A 23907-nucleotide genomic window follows, 5' to 3' on the forward strand; every position below is an offset into this window, starting at 1 on the left:
TAGAGACGCAGTTTCACCATGTTGGCCAGGCTGGTCTCAAACCCCTGACCTCAAGTGATCTGCCCACCTCAGCCTCCCAAAGTGCTGGGATTAGAGGAGTGAGCCACCATGTGCGGCCAGTTTATATAACTTTTATTTTATTTTATTTTATTTATTTATTTATTTATTTTGAGACGGAGTCTCACTCTTGTTGCCCAGGCTGGAGTGCAATGGTGAGATCTCGGCTCACTGCAACTTTCACCTCCCTGGTTCAAGCGATTCTTCTGCCCCAGCCTCCAAAGTAGCTGGGATTACAGGCGCACACCACCACCCCCAGCTAATTTTTGTATCTTTAGTAGAGATGGGGTTTCACCATGTTGACCAGGCTGGTCTTGAACTTCTGACCTCAGGTGATCCACCCGCTTCGGCCTCCCAAAGTGCTGGGATTGTAAGCATGACCCACTGTGCCTGGCCAACTTTTTATTTTTATTATTTATTTGGAGACAAGAGTCTCGCTCTGTCGCCCAGTCTGTAGTGCAGTGGCAGGATTTTGGCTCACTGCAACCTCCACCTCCTGGGTTCAAGAGATTCTCCTGCCTCAGCCTCCTGAGTAGCTGAGATTACAGGCGCATGCCACCACACCCAGCTAATTTTTGTATATTTAGTAGAGACCGGGTTTCATTATGTTGGCCAGGCTGGTCTCAAACTCCTGACCTCAGGTGATCCACCTGCCTCGGCCTCCCAAAGTGCTGGGATTACAGACGTGAGGCACCGCACCTGGCCTATATAACTTTTTTGAAACGTTGTTGTGTTATGTATGGGGGGCTGTATTGAAGGTTTTTAAGCAGAGGAATGACATGATCTGATTTTCATTTTAGAAGAATCATTCTGGCTGCTATGCTTCAAATAGACTGCAGGGAGCAAAGATAGAAGAAAAGATAAAAGCAGGGAGTCTATTTCAGTAATCCAGGAGAGAGATAATAGTGGCTTGCAGCAGGAGACAGCAGTGGTGGGAGTGAATGGTGGTCAGATTCTGGATATATTTTTGCAGGAAGACAGATTGCACGTGGGGTATGAGAGAAAGAAAGGAGTTCAGATTAACTCCAAGTTTTTTAGATTTGAACAATGAAGGATGATGTTGACATCAAGTGACAGGGAAAAGGCTAAAGATGGAGCAGGTTTGGAAAGAGAAAAGAACAAGAGGTCAGTTTGGAGATAATAAGTTTGAGATATCAATTAAGTATCCACATGGAGATGTCCAGAAGGCTGTTGAATAGATGAGTCTGGAGTTCTGGAGTGAACAGGCAGGCATTAGAAATATAAATTTGGAAATTATTAGCATATGGATGGTTTGTAAAGCCAGGAGACTGAGTGAGATTACAAAGGGAGATACAGACAAAGAGAAGAGGACCAAGACTCAGAAGAAGGAGCATTTCAACATGAAGAGCACTTACCATGCACCAGGTAAGGTTCTATGTGCTTTGCATAGATTCTAGGTTGACTCGTTTAATGTCTAAAAGAACTCAGTGAAGAGGTATAGTTTGGTATAGAGGTTCCATTTAGCAGAGGAAGAATCAGAGGCACAGAAAGATTGTCAGTAAATGGATAAATTATTTCATGATATGAGTTGATAAATCAGTTTTACCTTCCTTATTGAATAATGCAAAGTTAATCTGAAATAAGTCATGTAAAATTTTTTTGCACAGGTTTTCTTCAGTATGTTTCAAAAATCTTAGTAGTACTAGAAGACATTTCAGTTATATTTTAAATAATTAACATGACTAATCCGTTCAAAGTACTTTTCTTTCCAGCTGACAACACGTTTTAGGAAAGAAGATTGAAGGGGGTAAAGAAAAAATGCTTATGTTCAAATTAGAAAAAAGGAGAGCCATTTTTAGTGTTCAGCATTTCTAAAAGACACTGTCTTTAATTGCTTTCACATATATCTTCCTTAAGAACCAAGCATTCTCTAATTATATTTAGGGATGGGAGAGGTAAATCAAAAAAGAGAAATTGTCATTACTCCTACTACCTCACTCCATAATATATATTCAGAACTTTGCAAAGGGGCAGTTTCTAAGGCTATGACTTGTCCTTAACACAAATGTGCATTAGGCAGGGAAAGACAAAAAGCATGATGGTGGGGTAGTTCCTACAGAAGGCTTCCAGTTGAAAAAATATTTCAAATCATCCCTTTGGTACTATGGATATTTTTATATCTTGAGACCAAGATACAGGATACATAAATTTGCAGTGCTCTCTTCTACCTTCTCCTCTTCCTTGGGAAAAAGGTTAATGTGAAAGGGGAGGTGGAAAAGGAGAATCTGCAAGACATTTTTTCAGGCAGATCAATTTTGGGAAAAAGGAGAAATAGAAGTTGAGGATCTGGAAATAAATTACCCATACCAGTTGTCCTTGGAAAGTCTTTACATATATTTGGGGATTCCTATAACTCAGGTTAAATACTGTTGTCTTAAATAACCCCAATATGGAGGGAGAAAAAAAAAGAGAGTTATCTAAAAAAACCAGGAGTGACTGTAGAAGCATTCCTCTACTGAACACAAAATATGAGACAATGGACAGGTGTGTAAACTTACCTGATACTAGACAGCAGCATGACCCTTGAATAATAATACCAGGAAAAGCAGAATCCAGGATGAGTTTAGAGGTGTGAAAAATAATCAAAAATCCCCAGAAGAATCTTTTCAAGGTCATGCTCTTACAGAAGAACAAAAACAAAAAGACTCTGTTCAGGGAAAGATGATGTAATATTGAAAAGATAACAGAGAAAGCAGAACTAACATCTCTTTTTTTCTGTTCTCTCAGTAACTATCTTCAAATGGAAAGGTTAAAAGAGGAACGGTCAAGAGTGAAACTAAAGCCAAGGCAGGTAAGAAATAAGAGGAGCTTTTAAAAACACTTAGTTATTTTAATAATGTATTTAATTTATTCCCAGATAAAGTATATCCTAAGATATTGAGAGAACTTGGGTTGTAATCATGCAACTAATGTTAAGTCTTAGAAAGTAATTTTATGGGGGTTGGGTGTGCTGGCTCACACCTATAATCCCAGCACTTTGGGAGGCCGAGGCAGGCAGATCATGAGGTCAGGAGTTCGAGACCAGCCAGCCTGGTCAACATGGTGAAACCCCTGTCTCTACTAAAAATACAAAAATTAGCAGTTGTGGTGGTGCATGCCTATAATCCTAGCTACTGGGGAGGCTGAGGCAAGAGAATCCCTTGAACCCGGGAGGCGGAGGTTGCAGTGAGCTGAGATTGCGCAACTGCACTCCAGCCTGGGCGACAGAGCAAGAATCCATCTCAAAAAAAAAAAAAAAAAAAAAGTAAGTAATTTTATGAACAGAAAGTCAGCATAGATTCATTAAGAATCAATACTGTCAAACTAACCTTACATAAATCTAAGTAATAAAACTTAATAAACTCAACACCTAAGAACTCATTACTCAACTTAAGACCTAGGCTTTGTATCTTTTTTCACTAAACATTATATTGGAGCATTTCTCCTATGTCATTAAGTATTCTCCTACACTGTAATTTCAAAGATCCACATAGTGCCCAATTATATTAATATTTTCTAAGTTACTTAAGCAATTCATCTTGGTCAAGTCTAAACTGTTTCAAATTTTTGGCTTACAAAAATCAAGCTGGCAAGCCAAGCACTGTGGCAGGTTCCATAGTCCCAGCTACTTGGGAAGCTGAGGCAGGAAGACTGCTTGTGCCCAGGAGTTTGTGGCGACAGTGAGCTAAGATTGAGGCTATGACTGAGCCTGTGAATAGCCACTGCAGTCTAGCCCAACCAACATATCGAGACATGGTCTCTCTCTCTCTCTCTTTTTTTTTTTTTTTTTTTGAGACAGGGTTTCTCTCTGTCACCCAGGCTGGAGTGCAGTGGTGCAATCTCAGGTCACTGCAACCTCCACCTCCCAGGCTCAGGCGATCTTCCTGCCTTAGCCTCCCAAGTAGCTGGGACTACAGGTGCGCACCACCACGCTCAGCTTGTTTTTTGTAGAGGCAGGGTTTCACCATGTTGCCCAGGCTGGTCTTGAGCTCCTGGGCTCAAGCAATCCACCCACCTCAGCCTCCCAAAGTGTTAGGATTACAGATGTGAGCCTGTCATTAGTTTTTTTTAATCATGCAGGAGTTATGATCATTTTACATAAAACTTCGTAAATTATTTTTAGAAATTTAGGTTAAATTCTCAGAAGAGGAATAAATGAATCAAAGGGCAAAACATTTCAAAAGTCTTTTAATAAGCACCATCAAAATTGTCTCTAGAAAGATGTACCTATGTATAGTCTCACCAACAATATATGAGTGCCTATCTTTCTAACTCTTATCAATAATGGAAAACTTCGGTAGAAAAACCCTTCTTTGGTAATTTTTTATTGTGGTAAATACACATAATACATATTTTACCACTTTAACCATATTTAAGTGTATAATTCAGTGGCATTAAGTACATTCATAAGGTTGTACAACCATCACTACTATCCATTTACAGAACTTTTTCATTATCCCAGTAGAAACTCTATACCCACGAAACAAAGAAAAAGTTAAAAATATTTCTTCAATTTTGCCACTCTTTTGCTACATGTTCTTCAATCCCATCAGTAGTACTCTTCCCTCTTCCTAAGATATTGGAATTCGAATGAATTAGTCAGAATAGGAAAGGCTATTCTGTGGTAACAAACAGTTCTAAAATCTTCTGGCTTACACTACAGAAATCTATTTCTCACTCAAGTTACAAATTCTGTGCCAGTCAGTGAGTGTCTCTGCTTCACACAGTCTTTCAGAGTTCCAGGCTAATACAGGGTCCAAACATTTCATAGATTTTCTATTGGGAACCGGGGGATTTCATAGTTACAAAGGCAGGACAAGAACATACTGGAGAGCCTTGCACCAGAAATTAAGTGCTTCGGTTGAAAAATCACGCATTTCCCTTCCACTAGAGCCAGAAGAACACAGTTAAAATGAGTAACACAGCAGGGGCTAGAAAGTCTATCCCTCCCTTGGGCCCTAGAAGACAGAACTGGATATGGGTGAGTACCAGAAGTCTCTATATCTTCATTCACATCCGCATTATATAAAGCTGGCTTCATAACTCCTTAGAAAGTTCTCTTTTCTTTCTTTTTTTTTAAGACAGAATTTCACACTTGTTGCCCAGGCTGGAGTGCAATGACATGATCTCGGCTCACTGCAACCTCCACCTCCCAGGTTCAAGCGATTCTCCTGCCTCAGCCTCCCGGGTAGCTAGGATTACAGGCACGTGCCACCACACATGACTAATTTTTGTATTTTTAGTAGAGACGGGGTTTCATCATCTTGGCCAGGCTGGTTTCGAACTCCGGACCTTGTCATCCACCCACCTCAGCCTCTCAAAGTGCTGGGATTACAGGCATAAGCCACAGTGCCTGGCCCAAAGTTTTATTTTCTATTAATGGAGATCACACATTAATGTTTCATTTTTACCCAAGAAATCCTGGAATAAGAAGATAAAACAATTAATTTAGAAGAACAGCCATTTGACATAAGTGAAAAGTCACATTTCACAGAGTGGTATGTAAACATCCTGTTGTAGCTAAACATGTTAAATTGCCATCTTTGGGCCTAGCTTTCTTAATAACTTCTACTTTTTGAAGTAGATGCAGATGTTTTCCAGCAGCCTTGGACCCTCTGGTTTTCATGTGATTAGTCATGTCACAGAAGAAACCCCATGGTGGATGATAAATGTTAAAACTCATTTTAACGGTGGCTCATGCCTGTAATCCCAGCACTTTGGGAGGCTGAGGCGGGCGGATCACAAGGTCAGGAGATCGAGACCATCCTGGCTAACACGGTGAAACCCCACCTCTACTAAAAAAATACAAAAAAATTAGCTGGGCATGGTGGTGGGTGCCTGTAGTCCCAGCTACTCGGGAGGCTGAGGCAGGAGAATGGCATGAACCCAGGAGGTGGAGCTTGCAGTGAGCCGAGATCGCGCCACTGCACTCCAGCCTGGGCTTCAGAGCAAGACTCCGTCTAAAAAAAAAAAAACACAAAAACACAAAAAGCTCTTTAAAAATTCATGAGCAGCTTTTTTGAGAAATGGGATATCAGTACTTCATTTTTCGTTAAATATACACTCTTCCCTTTAACACATTTCTGCCAAAAGCTTTTGTTTTTGCAAAAAAAAAAAAAAAGTATTACCAAACCATAAAGCATTTTAATAGCTGTAGATTTGTATAATATAATAAAGGACAAATAGCTATAGTAATAGGGTTCTACCACTCTCTATGAGCTCTATGGCAGCTCTGCTCAGCCTCCATTTTCTTGTACATCTTACACTCAACCTGTAATTTTCTATGCTTCCTGTTGACCCTGCTGACTGGCCTGGCAACTTCGTTCATCATGCAGGTTACTGCCCGGGCCACTCTGAAACTAGGTACACCAAAATAGCCAGCAAGTTTAGCAGTATCAACTGCTTCTCCTCTGGCCAGTAATACTGCAAGGGGTAGCTGTCTCTACCCGATTGTATCTCAGAGAGCTTCATTTTATCAGCAAGTATCCTTCTTACTATTCTTAAAAATAAGTGTTGGTTACCTTGCTTCTGGAAACGTCAGAAAAAGAAAGATGGGTTGGCTGGGTGTGGTGGCTCACGCCTGTAATCCCAGCACTTTGGGAGGCTGAAGTGGGTGGATCACCTGAGGTCAGGAGTTGGAGACCAGCCTGACCAACATGGAGAAACCCCATCTCTACTAAAAATACAAAATTAGCTGGAGTGGTGGCACATGCCTGTAATTCCAGCTACTTGGGAGGCTGAGGCAGGAGAATCACTTGAACCTGGGAGGCTGAGATCACGCCATTGCACTCCAGCCTGGGCAACAGAGTGAAACTCCATCTCAAAAAAAAAGGTGTGAAATGGGTTATCCTTGGTCATCTGTCAGATTATCCACGTGTTAAAGTGAGAACTCTGTTCACTGCACATGTGTCTCACGCTACTACTAGATGTCACTACTAGATGAGACCATGGTAGGAGTTAAAAACAGAATGATGGTCCAGCAAACCCATCCTGGCCTCTTTTTTCTTTTTATTTTTTTTTTGAGACAGAGTCTCACTCTGTCACCCAGGCTGGAGTGCAGTGGTGCAATCTCAGCTCACTGCAACCTCCACCTCCTGGATTCAAGCAATTCTCCTGCCTCAGCCTCCCAAGTAGTTGGGATTACAAGTACCCACCACCATGCCTGGCTATTTTTCTATTTTTAATAGAGATGGGGTTTTGCCATGTTGGCCAGGCTGGTGTTGAACTCCTGATCTCAAGTAATCTGCCCACCTTGGCCTCCCAAAGTGCTGGGATTACAGGCATGAGCCACTATGCCCTACCTCTTTTTAAAAGCTTCTATGCATTATTTGTAGTAGAACCCCATTTAAAAATGAGAAATCCAGGCCAGGTGTGGTGGCTCATGCCTGTAATCTCAGCACTTTGGGAGGCCGAGGCAGGAAGATCACTTGGGCCCAGCAGTTCAAGGCTGCAGTGAACTATGGTTATGCCATGATACTCCAGCCTGGGCAACAGAGGGAGACCTTGTCTCTTAAAACAAACAAACAAACAAACAAACAAACAAACACAAAATCCAGGGGAAACAGGCCAAACGAAGTGCATGCCAGGACAATAGGTATAAAGCAGACCAGTTCCAAACAAAAGAGGATTTAAGGTCATGCTACTTAGAACTAAATAATCTAAGATGATAACTTAATGACTTGTTTCTCCAGTGTGTGCCATGAACCACCAGGTTCCCCTTTTAGAATATAAATGGGAGTGTTCTGTTTTCTGTTCAATCTCAGCCAGATAATCGATTCTAAACACCCCATGACTTCCCTGAAGGTCTGTTTCCTTCTACTACCAATCTAGGAGTCTACTAATCTCTGGCTGCAAGGAAGAAACACTGATTCTGTCAACTTAAGCAAAAGGGTATTTGATTTGAAGCATACGGAGGTGTTAAGGAAGTCTTTAAAAACCAGCTTTGGAAGAAGCCTGGTAGCCTCCCCAGCAGCAGGTCTGTTTCAACACTCCTGGCTGGAAAAGATGAACTCTGTTTCTTCTGTCAGTGCTTTACTACGTTCAAAAGTCAAAGTCTTGGGAAAGTCTGGTTGGCCAAGCTTAGGTCACGTGCCCAGCCCTTGGCTGTGGCAGGTCTGAGAGGAAAGATTTATAGAACAAACCTCTAGGGATCTCTCTGGATTCCCTAGCATGAGGCAGGCACAGGAATTTTACAAAGACTACATGTTATGTGGGAAAATGATTACCCCGGTGGAAATCATGGTAAAGTTGGGAAGTGGGAATGAATGCTGGGCATTCCAAAATGCCAGTGTCCATTATTTAGAGTAAAAACGATCATTTTAATGGCATCAAAGCACATAAACCCAGGATTCCTATTGAGTTAATATATACTGATTTATTTTACTATTTTCTAATTGTTAAGTGGCTGCTGCATTCTTTTTTTCTTTACTGCAACAAATAGCCTTAAGCATATACTTTTTTTTTTTTTTTTTTTTTTGAGATGGAGTCTTGCTCTATTGCCCAGACTGGAGTGCAGTGGCACGATCTTGGCTTACTGCAACCTCCGCCTCCAGGGTTCAAGTTATTCTCCTACCTCAGCTTCCCAAATAGCTGGGAATACAGGCGTCCACCACCACACCCAGCTAATTTTTGTATTTTTAGTAGAGAGGGGGTTGCACCATGTTTGCCAGGCTGGTCTCAAACTGCTGACCTCGTGATCCTCCCACCTCTGTCTCCCAGAGTGCTGGGATTATAGGTGTGAGCCACCACGCCTGGCCTTTTTTTTTTTTTTTAAAGTTTTTATTTATTTATTTATTTATTTTTTGGGATGGAGTCTTACTCTGTCACCCAGGCTGGAGTGCAATGGTGTGATCTCGGCTCACTGCAACCTCCGCCTCCAGGGTTCAAGTGATTCTCTTGCCTCAGCCTCCCAAGTAGCTGGGATTACAGGCACCCACCACCACGCCCAGCTAATTTTGTATTTTTAGTAGAGATGGGGTTTCTCCATGTGTGTCAGGCTGGTCTCGAACTCCTGAGCTCAGGTGATCTGCCCACCTTGGCCTCCCAAAGTGCTGGGATTACAGGCATGAGCCACTGCGCCCGGCCAAGCATATACATTTCAAAGATTATTTTCTGCTGGGTGTGGTGGCTCACTCCTGTAATCCCAGCACTTTGGGAGGCCGAGGCAGGGGAATCACTTGAGGCCAGGAGTTTGAGACCAGCCTGGTCAACATGGTGAAACTTCGTCTCTATTAAAAATACAAAAATTAGCCGTGTGTGGTGGCACTTACCTGTAATCCCAGCTACTCAGGAGGCTGACGCAGGAGAATTGCTTGAACCTGGGAGGCAGAGGTTGTAGTGAGCCCAGATCGTGTCACTGCACTCCAACCTGGGCAACAAGGCGAGACTCTGTCTCATAAAAAAAAAACAACAACACCTTTTCTTAGGGTAAATTGTCAGGTCTGAAATTACTGGGTCAAAGGATAAGTACACAAATTTTTATATTTTTTCACTTTCTATTTTACTGAGGTGCCAGTGGACTCTGAGAGTATGCCTCTAATAGTGGCAGGTTGAATTTCCAGTGGCTGGATATTTGCCTGGTTGAAAGTCACCTTGTGGAAACCTTTCTCTGGGTCATAGAACGGACATTTGGAGTGCCGCGAAAAACATTCTCTTTAGAGCTCTTCTCTTTCTCTCCATCATTTAAAAAGTCTCAATTGACATCTGAATAAAACAAACTGCAAGGTTCCTGCTTTGGTCTGTTGATCCACATGTCATAGGAAGGAGAGCAGCATTTGCCTCAGAGATCTATGGGCAGTGCGGAATACCTGCTGCTATATGCAGTGTGTGCTCATATATTACTGTATGTGATCTACCCAGCTCCCTCCTCTCCATGCCAAGTCTCTCCAAAAGCTGGGGGCGGGAGAAGCAGTGATTGCACTAACAGGAGACTCCACCTGGGGCAGGTACTGGTTGTGTGCCTTGACCCACATCTCCTTGAGCCAGGTTCTTCTACCTCCAAACTTGAAAAGATAGGAGTCCTAGATTTCTTCAGAGGATATGAATTTATTTTCTCCCTCCCTCCCTCCCCGCCCTACCTCCCTTCCTTCCTCCTTTCCTTCCTTCCTTCTTGAGACAGTCTCACTCTGTCTCTCAGGCTGAAGTGCCTTGGCAAGATTTCGGCTCACTGCAACCTCCACCTCCCAGGTTCAAGCGATTCTCCTGCCTCAGCCTACAGAGTAGCTGGGATTACAGGCACGTGCCACCACAGGTGTCTAATTTTTTTTAATTTTTAGTAGAGGCGGGGTTTCACCATGTTGGCCAGGCTGGCCTTGAACTCCTGACCTCAAGTGATCCACCCGCCTCAGCCTTGCGAAGTGTTGAGATTACAGGCGTGAGCCACTGCACCCAGCTGAGAAGATATGAATTTCAATGTGGGAGGACTGGAGAATCTCCCCCACATACCCACCCTCCCTCTTCCCCATCCCAGTTTCAGTAGGAACGCCCACTTCTCAACCAGGCTGTCAGGCTGGCTGGAGGAAGCAGCAGTGTGCTTTGTTTTAGAATTATCCTCTTGTCAGCTTATTCTGCATGGCTAGAGTATACCAGATTGTAAACGCTTGAGTTGAGGGACTTTTTCGCCTTAGCACTTGCTTACCACAGTGCTTTCCCCACCCCGTGTACTCAATCAATATTTGCTGACCAAATATCCCTAGTTAATTGTACTAGTTCTAAAACTTCCTTGAGGTCCTAAACTCTTCCAAGCTTTGATGCCCAGAAGTACTGGAAAAGGTGAGCTCTCCTGAGAAAAAAAGCAGCGAAGCCCGAGGCCCACGCTCAGTGTTCTCAAGGATAGAAGCAGGGCTGGTGCTGAGCAGGTAGGATGGGCCCTCACTCCCTCTTCAGCCTCATCTCAGCCCGTGCTGCTCCCGCCACATGGCCACAGTTTCAGCTACTTGTACTGGTTCTTCCACAAATCCTCCTCTGGGAACGCTTCTTCCCTCTGCACATCACATCCACTTCACCTCCGTCCATTCACTCTTGGTGCTTCAGGTCTCAGCTCAGTTGTCACATCCTCACTGACATCTCAGAATAGTCCAAAGTCCCCTGAAGAGCAGGCTTCTTCCTAGTGCTTACCAGAGATTTCACTTGACATTTATATTTGCAATGTTTTGATATATTTTCTTTCACTCTGATTGGAGGATATTAGTCCATGAGATCATGAATCATGCTAGGTTTTTGTTTGTTTGTTTGTTTGTTTGTTTTTGCTATTGCTGTCCCAGTTCTAGGATAGTACCTGGCACATAATGGGTGCTTAGTAAATGTTGGAGGCACAAGTAGTAGTTTCTTTTTTTTTTCTTCATGTCTTTTTTTTTTTTTTGGAGATGGAGTCTTGCTCTGTCACCCGGTCTGGAGTATAGTGGCCACGATCTTGGCTCACTGCAACCTCTGCCTCCCAGGTTCAAGCAATTCTCCTGCCTCAGCCTCCCAAGCAGCTGGGACTACAGGCGCATGCCACCACACTCAGCTAATTTCTGCATTTTTAGTAGAGACGGGGTTTCACCATATTGGCCAGGCTGGTCTTGAACTCCTGACCTCGTGATCCACCCGCCTCAGCCTCCCAAAGTGCTGGGATTATAGGCAAGAGCCACCATGCCCAGCACAAGTAGTAGTTTCTGCACACCACACTGCACTGGTGCACCCACTGCAATCCTGGAATATACAGAGATCCTGGGGTGACTCTCAGCAGAGCATACCCAGCTTAGTGTTCATAGCATAGCCTTTCTCAAATTTCATTACTCAGACTGCTAGTCACAAACTCTCAATAGAGGTGGTATGAAGAAAAAGGTTCTTTTAAAAATATAGGTGTAATTAAAATGTCAAACATATTTGGACCATTATTATTATTCTGTGAGACCATATGTCTTTAAGGAAAGGGTATGGCTGGGCGCAGTGACTCACGCCTGTAATCCCAGCACTTTGGGAGGTAGAGGCGGGTGGATCACCTGAGGTCAGGAGTTCAAGACCAGCCTGGCCAACATAGTGAAACCCCGTCTCTACTAAAAATACAAAAATTAGCCGAGCATGACGGCGCATGCCTGTAATCCCAGCTACTTGGTAGGCTGAGGCGGAAAAATCACTTGACCCCGGAAGGGAGGCGAGGGTTGCAGTGAGCCAAGATAGCGCCACGGCACTCTAGCCTGGGTGACAGACAGAGACTCCATCTCAAAAAAAAAAAAAAAAGAAAAGGTTATTATAGGAAGACGAGTGACATAAAGGGGGAGATGAAAGAGTCCTTTACTCTTCCTTCATTATGCTTTCTTTTTAAGCGTGCAGTTCAGTGGCATTAAGTATATTCACATTGTTGTACAAGCATCACCATTATACTTTTGTAGGTTACCAATTCACAAACTCGTTGTGTAGTATCCTCATATCTTGTTGGATCAGCCTGCCCCATGCTCAAAGGTGACCCCTTAATGGCCCAAGCTACTTGGCATTACCCCCTTCTTGGGCTCAGTGATCAATTGAGTGGCAGGCCTCCAGGTCCAAGGGACTCAGGGAATGGCAGTCTCCTGAAATGCTTTGATTCCCAGATTAAAGTAGTTGTGATAAGGGAGCAACTTTCTAGCTCAGGAAGGGGTATTGTCTCACCTGTAGGTGAGTCTGGAAATGTTGATGCTATTTGGTTCTCATGAAGGAAGCTTTCTGGAGGCTGAAGTCAATTCCTAGAAGGCAGGCAGAGCCAAGAGAATCATAGAGAAATGGAGCTGGAGTGCTGATAACTGCTTCAGAAGCTTCAACTACCTCGCTGTGGAGGTTTTCAGTGATGTGTTTCAATAATTAAGCTATTTTGGCATTTTTGTTTCTTTTTGTGTTTTGTTTTTAATACTTGTGAGAGAAAGCAGCTTTACACAGTCTGCAAGAGACCCAAATAATTATTTTAAATTTCTTCTATTTACATAATTTAGTTTTTGGCATAGCTGTAATTTACTTACCTCACTCACAAAGGTGTCAGCCTGCAGCAGAGACTGCTAGGTTCCTGCTCAAAATCTACTATCCCTTTTCTCTTTGTAGGAAAATTCACATTTCACTTATGTACCTGGGAAAAAGACCACATTTTTCATCTTCCCTTGCAGTGAGGTGTGGCCATTTGATTAAGATCTGGTCAATGAGATAAAAAATAAAATGTTGTGTGAGATGCACAGGAATGCTGAGAAAAGAAGCTGATTCAGTGAGGACAGGGGCCCTTCTATCCTTTCCCTTCTTTCCTCCCAGAAGGACCTCTAGGAGCCATCTTGTACCATGAGGTGACATTGAGGATGGAAGCCGGTGCTTCCTTGGGGACTCTGGAATCATGGACTCCTTTTTATGAGAGAGAGGGAAATCTAAACCCCTTATGGTTTAAAAACCAGTGATTTTGGATTTTCTGTTATAATGTGTCTGAACCTAATTCTGACTCACAACCTGAAACATATCCAAGGATTCAGTAGACTCATATTTAACTTTACAGGTAGGTACTTTGTGAGTCATCACAACACAAAAACTACAGTATCGTATGCAGCAGAACCTACATCAAGGGAAGGTTTCCTATATGTTAACCTCTATTTCATGTAGACTGAAACTTGACCAGCTTGCATTGATTCAAATCCCTAACTAATCCAAGCACTGAGTAAAGCATAAAAATGCCATTTGGGTGTCAGTGCCTACCTGACTTAGGTACTTGAATGTCTCCCAGGCATCTCAAACATTTCATGAGTTTATACTGAAACGCATCCTTCCAACCCAGTCATCACCAACACTGCCATGACAGCTTCTTACCTCATGTTATCCTTTCAGTAAGTGGCATATCCATCCACCTCACTTACCATGCCACAAGCCTGGGGGCCACCGCTGACCCCTTCTTCCTCATTTCCAATATCCAGGCTATTGTCAAGTCCCAGAATCTCCTTCTAAAATATACTTCATTTCTGTCTATTTCTCGCTGTTTCCTTGGAGGGTCACCTTGGAGGATTGAGCTATTCTATTTCTTGCCCAGACAACTCCAACCACATTCTGTCTGGATTTCCATTCTCCACACAGCAGCTAGAGAGAAAACACAATCCGGATCATTTTACTACATGCATAAAACTCTTTAAAGGCTCCCAACAGCGTTGGGATATAGTCCCAAATCCTAAATAAGACTTAGAGGCTCTGCACCATCTGACCCTGCCTATCCTCCACCACCTGGCATAGTTGTGAGCCAGTCTCTCTCACTGGGCTTCAGCCACCGACCTGTTCATCTCTTGAGTGTGCCATCTCAGGGGCCTGCACAAGCTGGTCCCATGTCTGTACTACTCTGTTCCTACCCCTATTTAACAGTTAACTCCTACTGATATTCCTGGTCATTGATTAAATTATCATTTTCATATCACTTCCTCAATGAGGCCTTCCTTGACCCAGCCCCAATCTCCATCAGGTGTTCCAACTATAATCTCTCACACACCCTTCACTTTAACTGCATGGTGCTTCAATTTTCAACTGGATATATATGTGTGTGATTTTTCTTTTTCTTTTTTTCTGGGATGAGGCCAGTCTCCCCCAGAGACCAAAAGCACAGTGAGGACTGTTTTGTGTGCTGCTGCATCATGAGCACCTAACATGGTGCCTAATACATATAAATGATCAGTAAATATTTGTGGGAATAATTGATTAATTAAGATGAAACCTGGAAACTCAGTAGCATCTGCTTTTGTGGCCACTTTTCTTGAGTTCTGTCTTACATGGTTTAAAACCATGATTTAAGGGCTCTCCTGCCCCGAAAATCTTTCCCACATTGATGGAATGTAATCTGTCTCCTCCTCTCCCTCATCCCTCTCTTCAGCCCATCCTCCACACTTCCTTCTTCCTTGAGTCTCATTATTATCATAATTTTCAGCAGGCACTTTACAAACACAATTTCATTAAATCTTCTCAAGCAACCTGCAGCTGCAATGTCATCATCTCCATTTCACTGATGGTAAGTCTGAGGTTTACAGAAAATTACCTTTGCTAAGGTTGCACAACTGTTAAGTAGTAAAGCTGGAGCTGGAACTCCTAAATATCTATCTTTCCACTGTCCACTGTACAGAGATTTCTCTTCAGTTAGTTATACTTATTCATTCCACATTTACTGATCACTTGTATACCAGACACTGCATAGGCATAGCTGAATAAAACAAAATTAATCGGGCCCCTCCACTCATGGTAATTATTGTGGACCTATTTGGTAATGAATTAAGATTCATATTCACTAGCTCTTTAACACTGGGTGTACATGTGTGTGAAGTGATAAGTAATATTTTTTATGATGTTTTGACATTGTTTTAAACAACTTTTTTTTTTCTCCAAATATCTAAAGAACTGGGCACACTGAATAAACCAGAGTTTTTACGGCTTGAAGTCTAATGTGGTAAAGGAGAAGCAGTTCTAGAGTAGTTCATCTTAAAAAAAAATTTTTATTGAGATATATTTCACAGACCAAAAGAAATTCACCCACTTATCACGTACAATTGTGAGTCTGAGTATATTCAGAATTGTGCAAACATTACCAAAATGTAAATTTAAATTGTTTTCGGCCAGGCTCGGCGGCTCACTCCCGTAACTCCAGCAATTTGGGAGACCAAGGTGGGAGCATCATTTGAACTAAGGTGTTTGAGAAAAGCCTGGGCAACATAGTGAGACCCTATCTCTATGAAAAATAAAAATATTAATAATTTTCATCACCCTGAAAATAAACTCCTGACTACATATACCCTCCACTCTATCCCCCAGTCTCTAGTAACCACTAATCTTTCTGCCTCTATAGATTTACCTGTTTTGGACATTTAATATAAGTGGATAGTATTGGCCTTTTGCAGCTGGGTTCTTTTACTTAGCATAACGTTTTCACCGTTATTGTGCCGTAGCACGTGTCAGTACTTCATTCCTTTTTATTGTAGATTAATATTTCATTTTATGGACAAACATTTTGTGCATCCATTACACAGCTGACAAAGGACATTTTGGTTGATTCTACTTTTTGGCTATTACGAATAATGCTGCTATGAATATTTGTGCGTAAATATTTGCGTGGACATATATTTTCATTTCTTTTGGGTATATATCTAAGCGTGGACTTGCTGGGTCACACGGTAACCTCCATGTTCAATATTGAAGAAGTGTCAGCAGCCCCTCTATGAGAAAAGGTTTGGGTTTCTGCTCTGAGGATTGAGTGTGGTCAGTGCTTGGCTGTTTCGCAAGGCCCTCATTTTTGTTTACACTCCTTCTCTTCTTGTCTTTCTTCCCCTTTATTTGCCTCTTTTATTCTCTTTTCTGTAGACTCCAGTCTCCTGCTGGTTTTAGTAGGAACTGAAGCTTTCACCGCCTAAAAGTTATTTGTAAAACACTTTGAACTCTCTGGAGGATGGACATTAGAGTAATAATGTTTATCTGCGGGTTAGGCACTCCTGGTGCTGTTTTGTAACAAAAGGGCTTATTGAGTAGGAGGCTTATTTAACTTGTTCGGGAGGGTTACCCTCCTACAACATGCTGTCCAAACAGATTCTTAATTACCCAGCTGAGAGTCTGAACGTCTTCAGGAATTACTTTGAAGTTTCTCGTTAATATTACCATCACATCATGTAAGTCTATATTGCGAGTTTGTAGATGTACGGAGTTCCTAGTGGGTGCCCGGCACATAATAATTGCTTAATAAATTGCGATTATGAAACGTTACTCTAATGAACTATTAGTGGTTTTTTTTTAAGAAATACTTTTTTTTTTTTTTTGAGACATTGTCTCGCTCTGTCGCCCAGGCTGGAGTGCAGTGGCACCATCACGACTCACTGCAACCTCCGCCTCTTGGGTTCAAGCGATTCTCCTGCCTCAGCTGGGACTACCGGCACGTGCCACCGCACCCGGGTACTTTTTGTGTTTTAAGTAGAGACGGGGTTTCACCATGTTAGCCAGGCTGGTCTCCAACTCCTGACCTCAGGTGATCTACCCGCCTCCGTCTCCCAAAGTGTTGGGATTACAGGCGTGAGCCACCACGTCCGGCCTAAGGTATACATTTCAATACTTTAAAATGCCTAACTTTTTTTTGAGACACACTGGAGTTGTTTCAGAACACACAAAATAGGCTTTTTGAGGGCACTGACATAAATTCTCATTGATCGTCACCCCCACGCGGTGAAAACCACACGTTACCTGGCATGTTTTCCGGTGGTTATTTTTAGAAAAATAAAGATCGTCTCTACCTACCCCAGCAAATTTAATGTGCTGAACACAACAGAAACAACTTTTCTGTGGTTTAGCCAGCCCTCTCTCTTCAACTAAGTCATTTAGTGCGGATACGTAGAGAAGTGTAATAGGAGCTGCTGGGCCACCAAGAAAACGCTCTTATAAGGCTTCGATCTCAAGCGGAGATTTACCACGCATCTCACTTTAAACTGGGAAAGGAACCGGGATAAGGAAAAGAGCCCTCTGTGCGAGTTCGTTCCCAGCTCGGGGTTGGGGGCGTCCCAGGATAAATGAGATAAATGAGTTAATCAGCTCCTCCTGCAAGGCAGCCACTTCAGAGTTATGTCGCCCGCCTGCGGGGACTAACGACTGCAATTAAGACGCTCCTTCTCGGTCCCGGTCGGGTTCCGTGCAGCGGGGAGCCGACTGTGAGTCACCCCGGCCCCGGGAGCCCAAGCAAAGGGGGGGGGGAGAGCGCCCGGGGTGGAGGGGAGCCGCGGGGCGAAATTCCAGCCCCAGGACGCCTCGGAAGGAAGAGGAGGGGCAGCTGCGCGTGGGGAAGAGAAGGAAGAGGCGTCCAGGGAAGGGAAGGGAGGAAGAAGGAAGGCGGAGGAAAGAGAAGGGGGCGAGCGGGAGCGCGGGCCCGGCCGGGTGGCGCCTCGGGGAGTGTCTGCCGCGCGGGGGCCGGGCGGGGCGGGGCCGCGGGCGCTCAGAGCTCGGCGGGGGCTGCCGGGATTGGGGCGCCGCAGCTAGCGCTGGTCTCGGTGGCAGCTTCTCCGCGCCGCAGGACTCGGCTCTACGGGACATGTCCGTGCCGCGCTCGCCGCGCGCCCGGGCCTGCTAGCTCCTCCGTGCTCCCTGAACGCGCGGCGCCGCACCTGGCAGCGGCCTTGGAGCTCGGCTCGGGCAGGAGCGCGCGGCCGTGCGCACCGCGCAGCGACCGCTGCCGTCATGGGGCTGCAGCCCCTGGAGTTCAGCGACTGCTACCTCGACAGCCCGTGGTTCCGGGAGAGGATCCGCGCTCACGAAGCGGAACTCGAGAGGACCAACAAGTTCATCAAAGAGCTCATTAAGGACGGGAAGAACCTCATCGCTGCGACGAAAAGTAAGCGGGGACGCGGGCGCGGACGGGCTGCGGCGTGGCGAGGCGGGGGGGGAGCCTCTCTCGGCAGGAGACGGAGGGTCTTGTGTCCGGGGCCAGCAGCCAGAGGAACGGGGAATTCATTCCGGACCAGCCCAGCTCTCTCGGAACCCCGGGGGGGTCCCTGGAATCATTCCTCCTCGAGGCAGCGCGGCGAGTCCCCATTCCCGCCCCTGCGGCTCTGCGGCGGCGGGAACGAGCTGCCAGCGGGCCCCGCCTGGCCTCCGCCGAACACCCCTCGCTGAATGCGCGCTCCGCTGGACCGACCCTAGGCACTCCTGGCCCGGAGTCAGGTTTCATTGCTGCCTAAAGCTACTCACAATCTCTTTCAAAACCGAGGCATCTGTTTGCCTAGTTTTGTTTTGTGACTTCTCAAAAGAAATTTCTTGGGGATTCTTTGAAACCCTGCGGGAGTGTTGAGTTTTCCAGAGTCCCCTTAAGCTTCACCTTTTCCCTCTCATTGTCTGATCTTCCCCGACAGTCCTGTTCCAGGTCCTTCACGTGCCAAACCAGAAAGTCCACCTGGCTTTATGCTGCTTCCGCACATTCCTCCCCTGCCGTGCTGAGGAGGGTTCAAAGATTGGGGTTTGGAAGGGTGAGCGGACAGCCTGCCCTCTAGCCCAGGCGGGCACTGCTTGCAAATAGGGAATTCCACCCCGGTTGGGCTTGGTGCCTTCCTCCCCTGAACTTCTGTCCTTAAACTCGGAAGAAGACACGAGATACAGGAGAGATAACTGTATTTTAGTGTAGTTGAGGAGAGTCTTTCTAGGAGAGAAGGGGCCAAAATTCATGCAGAAATACTGAGTTAGTGATGCTACTGGAAAATGGGGCGGAATTAGCTCCAGTGAGGAGCTGGGCAGCCTGACCATCCCTTGGATCCATAACCCCTTCGGAGGATGGCGGTGAATGTCCCCTTTCCCCTTTTAAAAGACCTGTCCATACAGCAGACAGGGACTTGGGCAGTATCCAGCCTTGAGGGGCTGGGTTCTTAGGGCCTTCATCACTCACCTAGATTCTCAGTTCAGTAATTCTCAGCCTTAGGTATTCGTCCCTTGTACATTTGTTTGTAGATACCACCTCTGGGGAAAATCCCCCATCTCACTGTTCTCCTGACCGCGCCCCGCCCCATTTTTCAGTAAGGGCGATTAAAACATATTGATTATGCTGTCTCGGGCACCCAGCATGGTGCCTGGTACAGTAAATATGCATTTAATGAATAAGTTGAAGTACATTTCTGTGGGAAGAATTTAGTGAGCCATCCCTGTAATTTTGGAGGCAAGTCACTCAACTTCTCTGGATGATCTCCAAGGTTCCTTTTGGTTCTCTGACCTCTTTGGTGTTGCAAAATCAGGACTGGGACTCACTTAGGGTTTTTTTTGTTTTAAGTCTCTGCTGCTTGAATCAGAAGTGGGACTCTGGGACATGTGACAAGTGGGCTTATTTGGTTGAGGGCTCTCCAGGCCCTTGGCATCTGGTATGTGTGTTGGGTGGGAAGTAGGGGGGCGCTATACATATGGAGGAATGAGCATAGAAAGGAGGAGTTGGGAGCGGGGGTGCAGAGTGAACACGAGAGAATGAGGACTGAGGACTCTTTCTGTAACTTGATGTTAACCAGAGTCAGTGGCCGGGAGAATGTACCTTCTCTCTCATTGGTTGTAGTAGTTCCCTCTGGAGCTAGAGAGGTGTGGAGAGAGGCAGAGGGCAAAGCCAGTTTGGCCACTGGTAGAAAGCTATTTCTGTGACAGCATATTAGCTTTCCTACCATCAGGACACATGCGTTAGGTTCCAGCAGCAGCCAGTGCATCTGGGGGGCCAGATGTCAGCTTTCCTCCAGACTGTAGACTTTCTTGAATTTGTGAATTGGTATCTTACTCATTTTGATTCTCGTCCTTTAGCATAAGAAACATAACTTGTAATCATGCTTTGAGAGTAATTGGGAAGTGTCTTTTTTTTCTCGTTATGTTCATTAAGAATTTATGTTTAAATTCTTTCCCAGAAGGTGACAGGAACACAGCTGTAGCTCACATGCCTTTTCCCGCTTGCTCCATAAAGTTTACTTCTAGTTCCTATCAAAGACTAAGAGCCTTGGACTAAAGTCAGGGGACCTGAGTTTAATTCTTCTTCACTGGTTAGGGCGTGGCTATAGGAAAATTGAGCAGGTCTTATTCTTTTGCGTCTAGCTTCCCCTGTCTACCTCTTAGGGGAACTAATAAGGTTCTGCAGCATTTGAAAATGGCTTGATGAGGTTATTTGAAACTGCAGTCTGGGTAAATGGTTCATCTAACCAGTTGAGCTTTTGTATAACATCAGAGAGTCAAGGGATGACATTGGGTGGAGGATCTACAGAAAGAATAAAACCCACTAGGTCAGATTACTTATATTTCCAGATATTTTATATTTTGTTTTACAAAAATGGCCTTTTGAGTATTTCGAGAAGTGTGTATTTAAGTGATTTCTATTTTTAATTGCCCTGCAGGGTGTCTCCTGTTTGCATTACATTCTTGGAAGATTTCAATATGTAATTTTGATGTCTTGATGCTTTGAAGTCTTCCATAAATATTGAGAGTTTTGAGGCCTATGCGACCTGAAGGCTTACTGCTGAATTCAATTAGATAGCAATCTGCAAATATTTAGCACCTACAATTTGCTAAATACTGGAATTAGATACGGATTTATAATGGGGTAGAGGCCCTTGCCCTTGAGTTTACTGTCCTGTAGTTGAAATTACTTCAATCTAAGGAACATTTTTGAACTCTTTCTTGCACTGTGCTAAATTCTTGAAGAAACAAAGGATATAGACACATACCTGTGACAAGGTTAAACATTTAGCGACAAGTATTCTAACTTTTCCAGGGACAAGGGTTTGTATGTTAGAGTGGAGGAGGTTTGTGAAAGTTTTGGAACTCACTGGTGATAAGGAGTAGAACCTTATCATATTGGAAACCAGAAGAAACCAGAACACTCGCAGTGTTTGAAGAGACTAGTTTGGCTGGAATGGTGGTTTTTCAGGGAGTAGTAGACTGGGATGGATGGAGAGGTCAGTTTTAGATTATGGAGGGCCATAAAAACAAGGTTAGGAATGTGGACTTTATCTTGTGGAGAGTTACTGAAGGCTTTTCAGCAGAAGGCTGACATAATAGCAAAGAGATGGTTTAGAGACAGTATCGCACATTTGTGTGTAGGGTGAAGTTGGGGATAGCGCTAGGGGTGGGGAGGAACTCCAGAGAGAAGAGCCAGTCATTTTAGTGGTAGATTTGGAGATTATTCACTCAGTTCAATGAATTCTTTGTTCAAATGGCTTTTTTAGTTTTCTTTTTAAAGTACTTTCTTTTCTTAAAATAACCAGTGTCTTCTTTAAGTGCAGTTTAAACTTTTGTAAGCCTTCGTGATGTCTATGTAGTTTCAGTTGCTTATGATTCATACAGGTAGATAGCACAGTTGCCAGAAACAGCAATAAACCATATATGCTTTTCTCATAAATTTTACGTTAGGCAGTCTTGAGAAAATGTATCTTGTTCTTTAGAGAAAATTTTTTAAAACTAACAGTCCTTACAGTTATTAAGCACTAATACAGTGATATAAAATGCTCTGTAGTAAACTTAAATTGTCTAGCTCTGTGTGTGTGTGTGTGTGTGTGTGTGTGTGTGTGTGTGAAGCTGAAGGGGCCCTCATTAATGAGTCTGCTGTTACTAAACATGCATGGAAAAGGATGTAAAGGGCCTTGTTAGTGGCAGAGCCTGGACAAGAATTTAGGTCTTCCGACTTGGTTTTGGTACTTCTAGCCTCGGCATTTTAATGGTTTTTGCTTTGTTCCTCTTAGGAAAAACATAAAAGTTCTCTTTGGCTGTCTTTATGTTTACTGTTTCAGAGAAATATTCTTTTGGGGAAATTTCTTAAGTTGCCATTACATTAAACCCACCGAGATTTGGAAGACTAAAAATAATTTTCCTATTTTGTAAACTTGAGCCTTGGTTTCCTTTTTTTTTTTTTTGTAAAATGGGACTGATACAGAAAGCCTTGAAGAATAAATAAAATGGTGTGAAAGTGTTTTGAAACACAAATGTAAAATGGTTGTGTAGACACTACTGCTGGTTCAGCCAACATTCCTTCTCCCCTCTGACAATCCAGATTTCATTCAAGTGTCTGCATCCTTTTCAGATGACTCAGGGGAAGGCATTTCAGGGTAATTCTGATTAATCTAACTCAGTGGTTCTCAATCGTAGCTGCTCAATAAAATCACCTAGGGGAACTGTTAAAGCAGTCAGGGTTAAGAAACTATAAGTCAGTTATGATAAACCCATTTTCTGGGTTGGTAATTATTATAAGAATGAGGTTGTATCCCAGTTCTGGCCAAGGAGACATGACTGGAAGTCTGGATACTTCAGGGGGAGGTTTCCTTTTGTCATAGGAGACTTGAAGAAAGATGGTTTTCTACTTTTCTGTATTCTCTCATGATGCCTGGGACTGCTACCCACTATCTTGGGCCTGAGGGTAAGTGGCATAGTGCGCTAACTGAATCTGGGTTCTTGGTGCTGTTGGGAGACCTGTGGGTTTTTCTATGCTTTGAATGTCTTGTTAAATGACATAAGACAGTTTTGAGTTGGGTTTTCTGCTACTTAATGCCCTAGGTTTTTTATTTATTATTATTTTTAGATTTTTAAAATTTTATTTGAGATGTGAGTCTCGCCCTGTTGCCTAGGCTGGAATGCAGTGGCGCAATCTTGGCTCAGGGCAACCTCCGTCTCCTGGGTTCAAGTGATTCTTGTGCCTCAGCCTCCCAAGTAGCTGGGATTACAGGCACGCGCCACCATGCCCAGCTAATTTTTGTACTCTTTTTTTTTTTTTTTTTTTTTTTGTAAAGACAGGGTTTCACTGTGGTTGGTCTTGAACTCCTGGCCTCATGTGATCCATCCACCTCGGCCTCCCAAAGTGCTGAGATTACAGGTGTCAGCCACTGCGCCTGGCCTTAATGGCCTAATTTTGATAAAGTGGTGTAATTGTAAATTTTGTGATTATGCTCCTATCAAGTGGAATTTAGAGAGATACAGAAAATAAAATGCTATTTTAAAAAGTTAATAAATTGCAGTGTAATTTTTTCCCGAATGGAAAGGAATACTCATCTACACTCTTTGCCTTGAAGAAGTTACCACAGAGCCCCTACAATTTGGGGCATCACCTGGGATAAGTCCAACTGTCACTTGGGGCTTTATTACAGTGGCTGGTCTCCAGTGTGAATGTAGACCGGCTGTGAAAATAATTACAATCAGACTTGAGCCAGGGTGGGGACCCAGACAGGCTTGAAAAGCTTGAAATGCTTTACTCACTGCAGGTGGTCTTTGACTCCATTTAGAGTTGTTCCTATTTAGAGCTTCCCACCAGGCCACCAGCTGAGCCATGGTTATTTAGAACAGATTTTTTACTAGCCAGTCAGCAATCTAATGTTCTCAGTGTCTTTTTGTCACATTGCCTTTCTCTGTCCTCCCATCTGCTGGGGT

The 23907-nt window shown here is 43.9% G+C and overlaps 1 protein-coding gene across 11 annotated transcripts in view; it reads left to right on the forward strand.

Moving 5' to 3' along the window:
- The first annotated feature begins 17361 nt into the window (after positions 1–17361).
- The window catches only part of ARHGAP10 (Rho GTPase activating protein 10), a 340838-nt gene continuing 334292 nt past the window's right edge, over positions 17362–23907 (forward strand). For 2 of the 11 annotated variants that reach the window (XM_016951053.3, XM_016951054.3), the window contains exon 1: positions 17958–18376. In XM_016951053.3, coding sequence (XP_016806542.1) covers positions 18223–18376 — 154 coding nt within the window. In that variant the 5' untranslated portion in view covers positions 17958–18222. Of the gene's footprint in view, positions 17700–17949; positions 18377–23907 lie in introns of those variants that run through there. The other 9 variants (XM_016951052.3, XM_063809059.1, XM_054683875.2 and 6 more) reach the window with 7 other exon arrangements.

The sequence above is a fragment of the Pan troglodytes genome, chromosome 3 (assembly GCF_028858775.2).
Source record: "Pan troglodytes isolate AG18354 chromosome 3, NHGRI_mPanTro3-v2.0_pri, whole genome shotgun sequence".
NCBI classification, from domain to species: Eukaryota; Metazoa; Chordata; class Mammalia; order Primates; family Hominidae; genus Pan; species Pan troglodytes.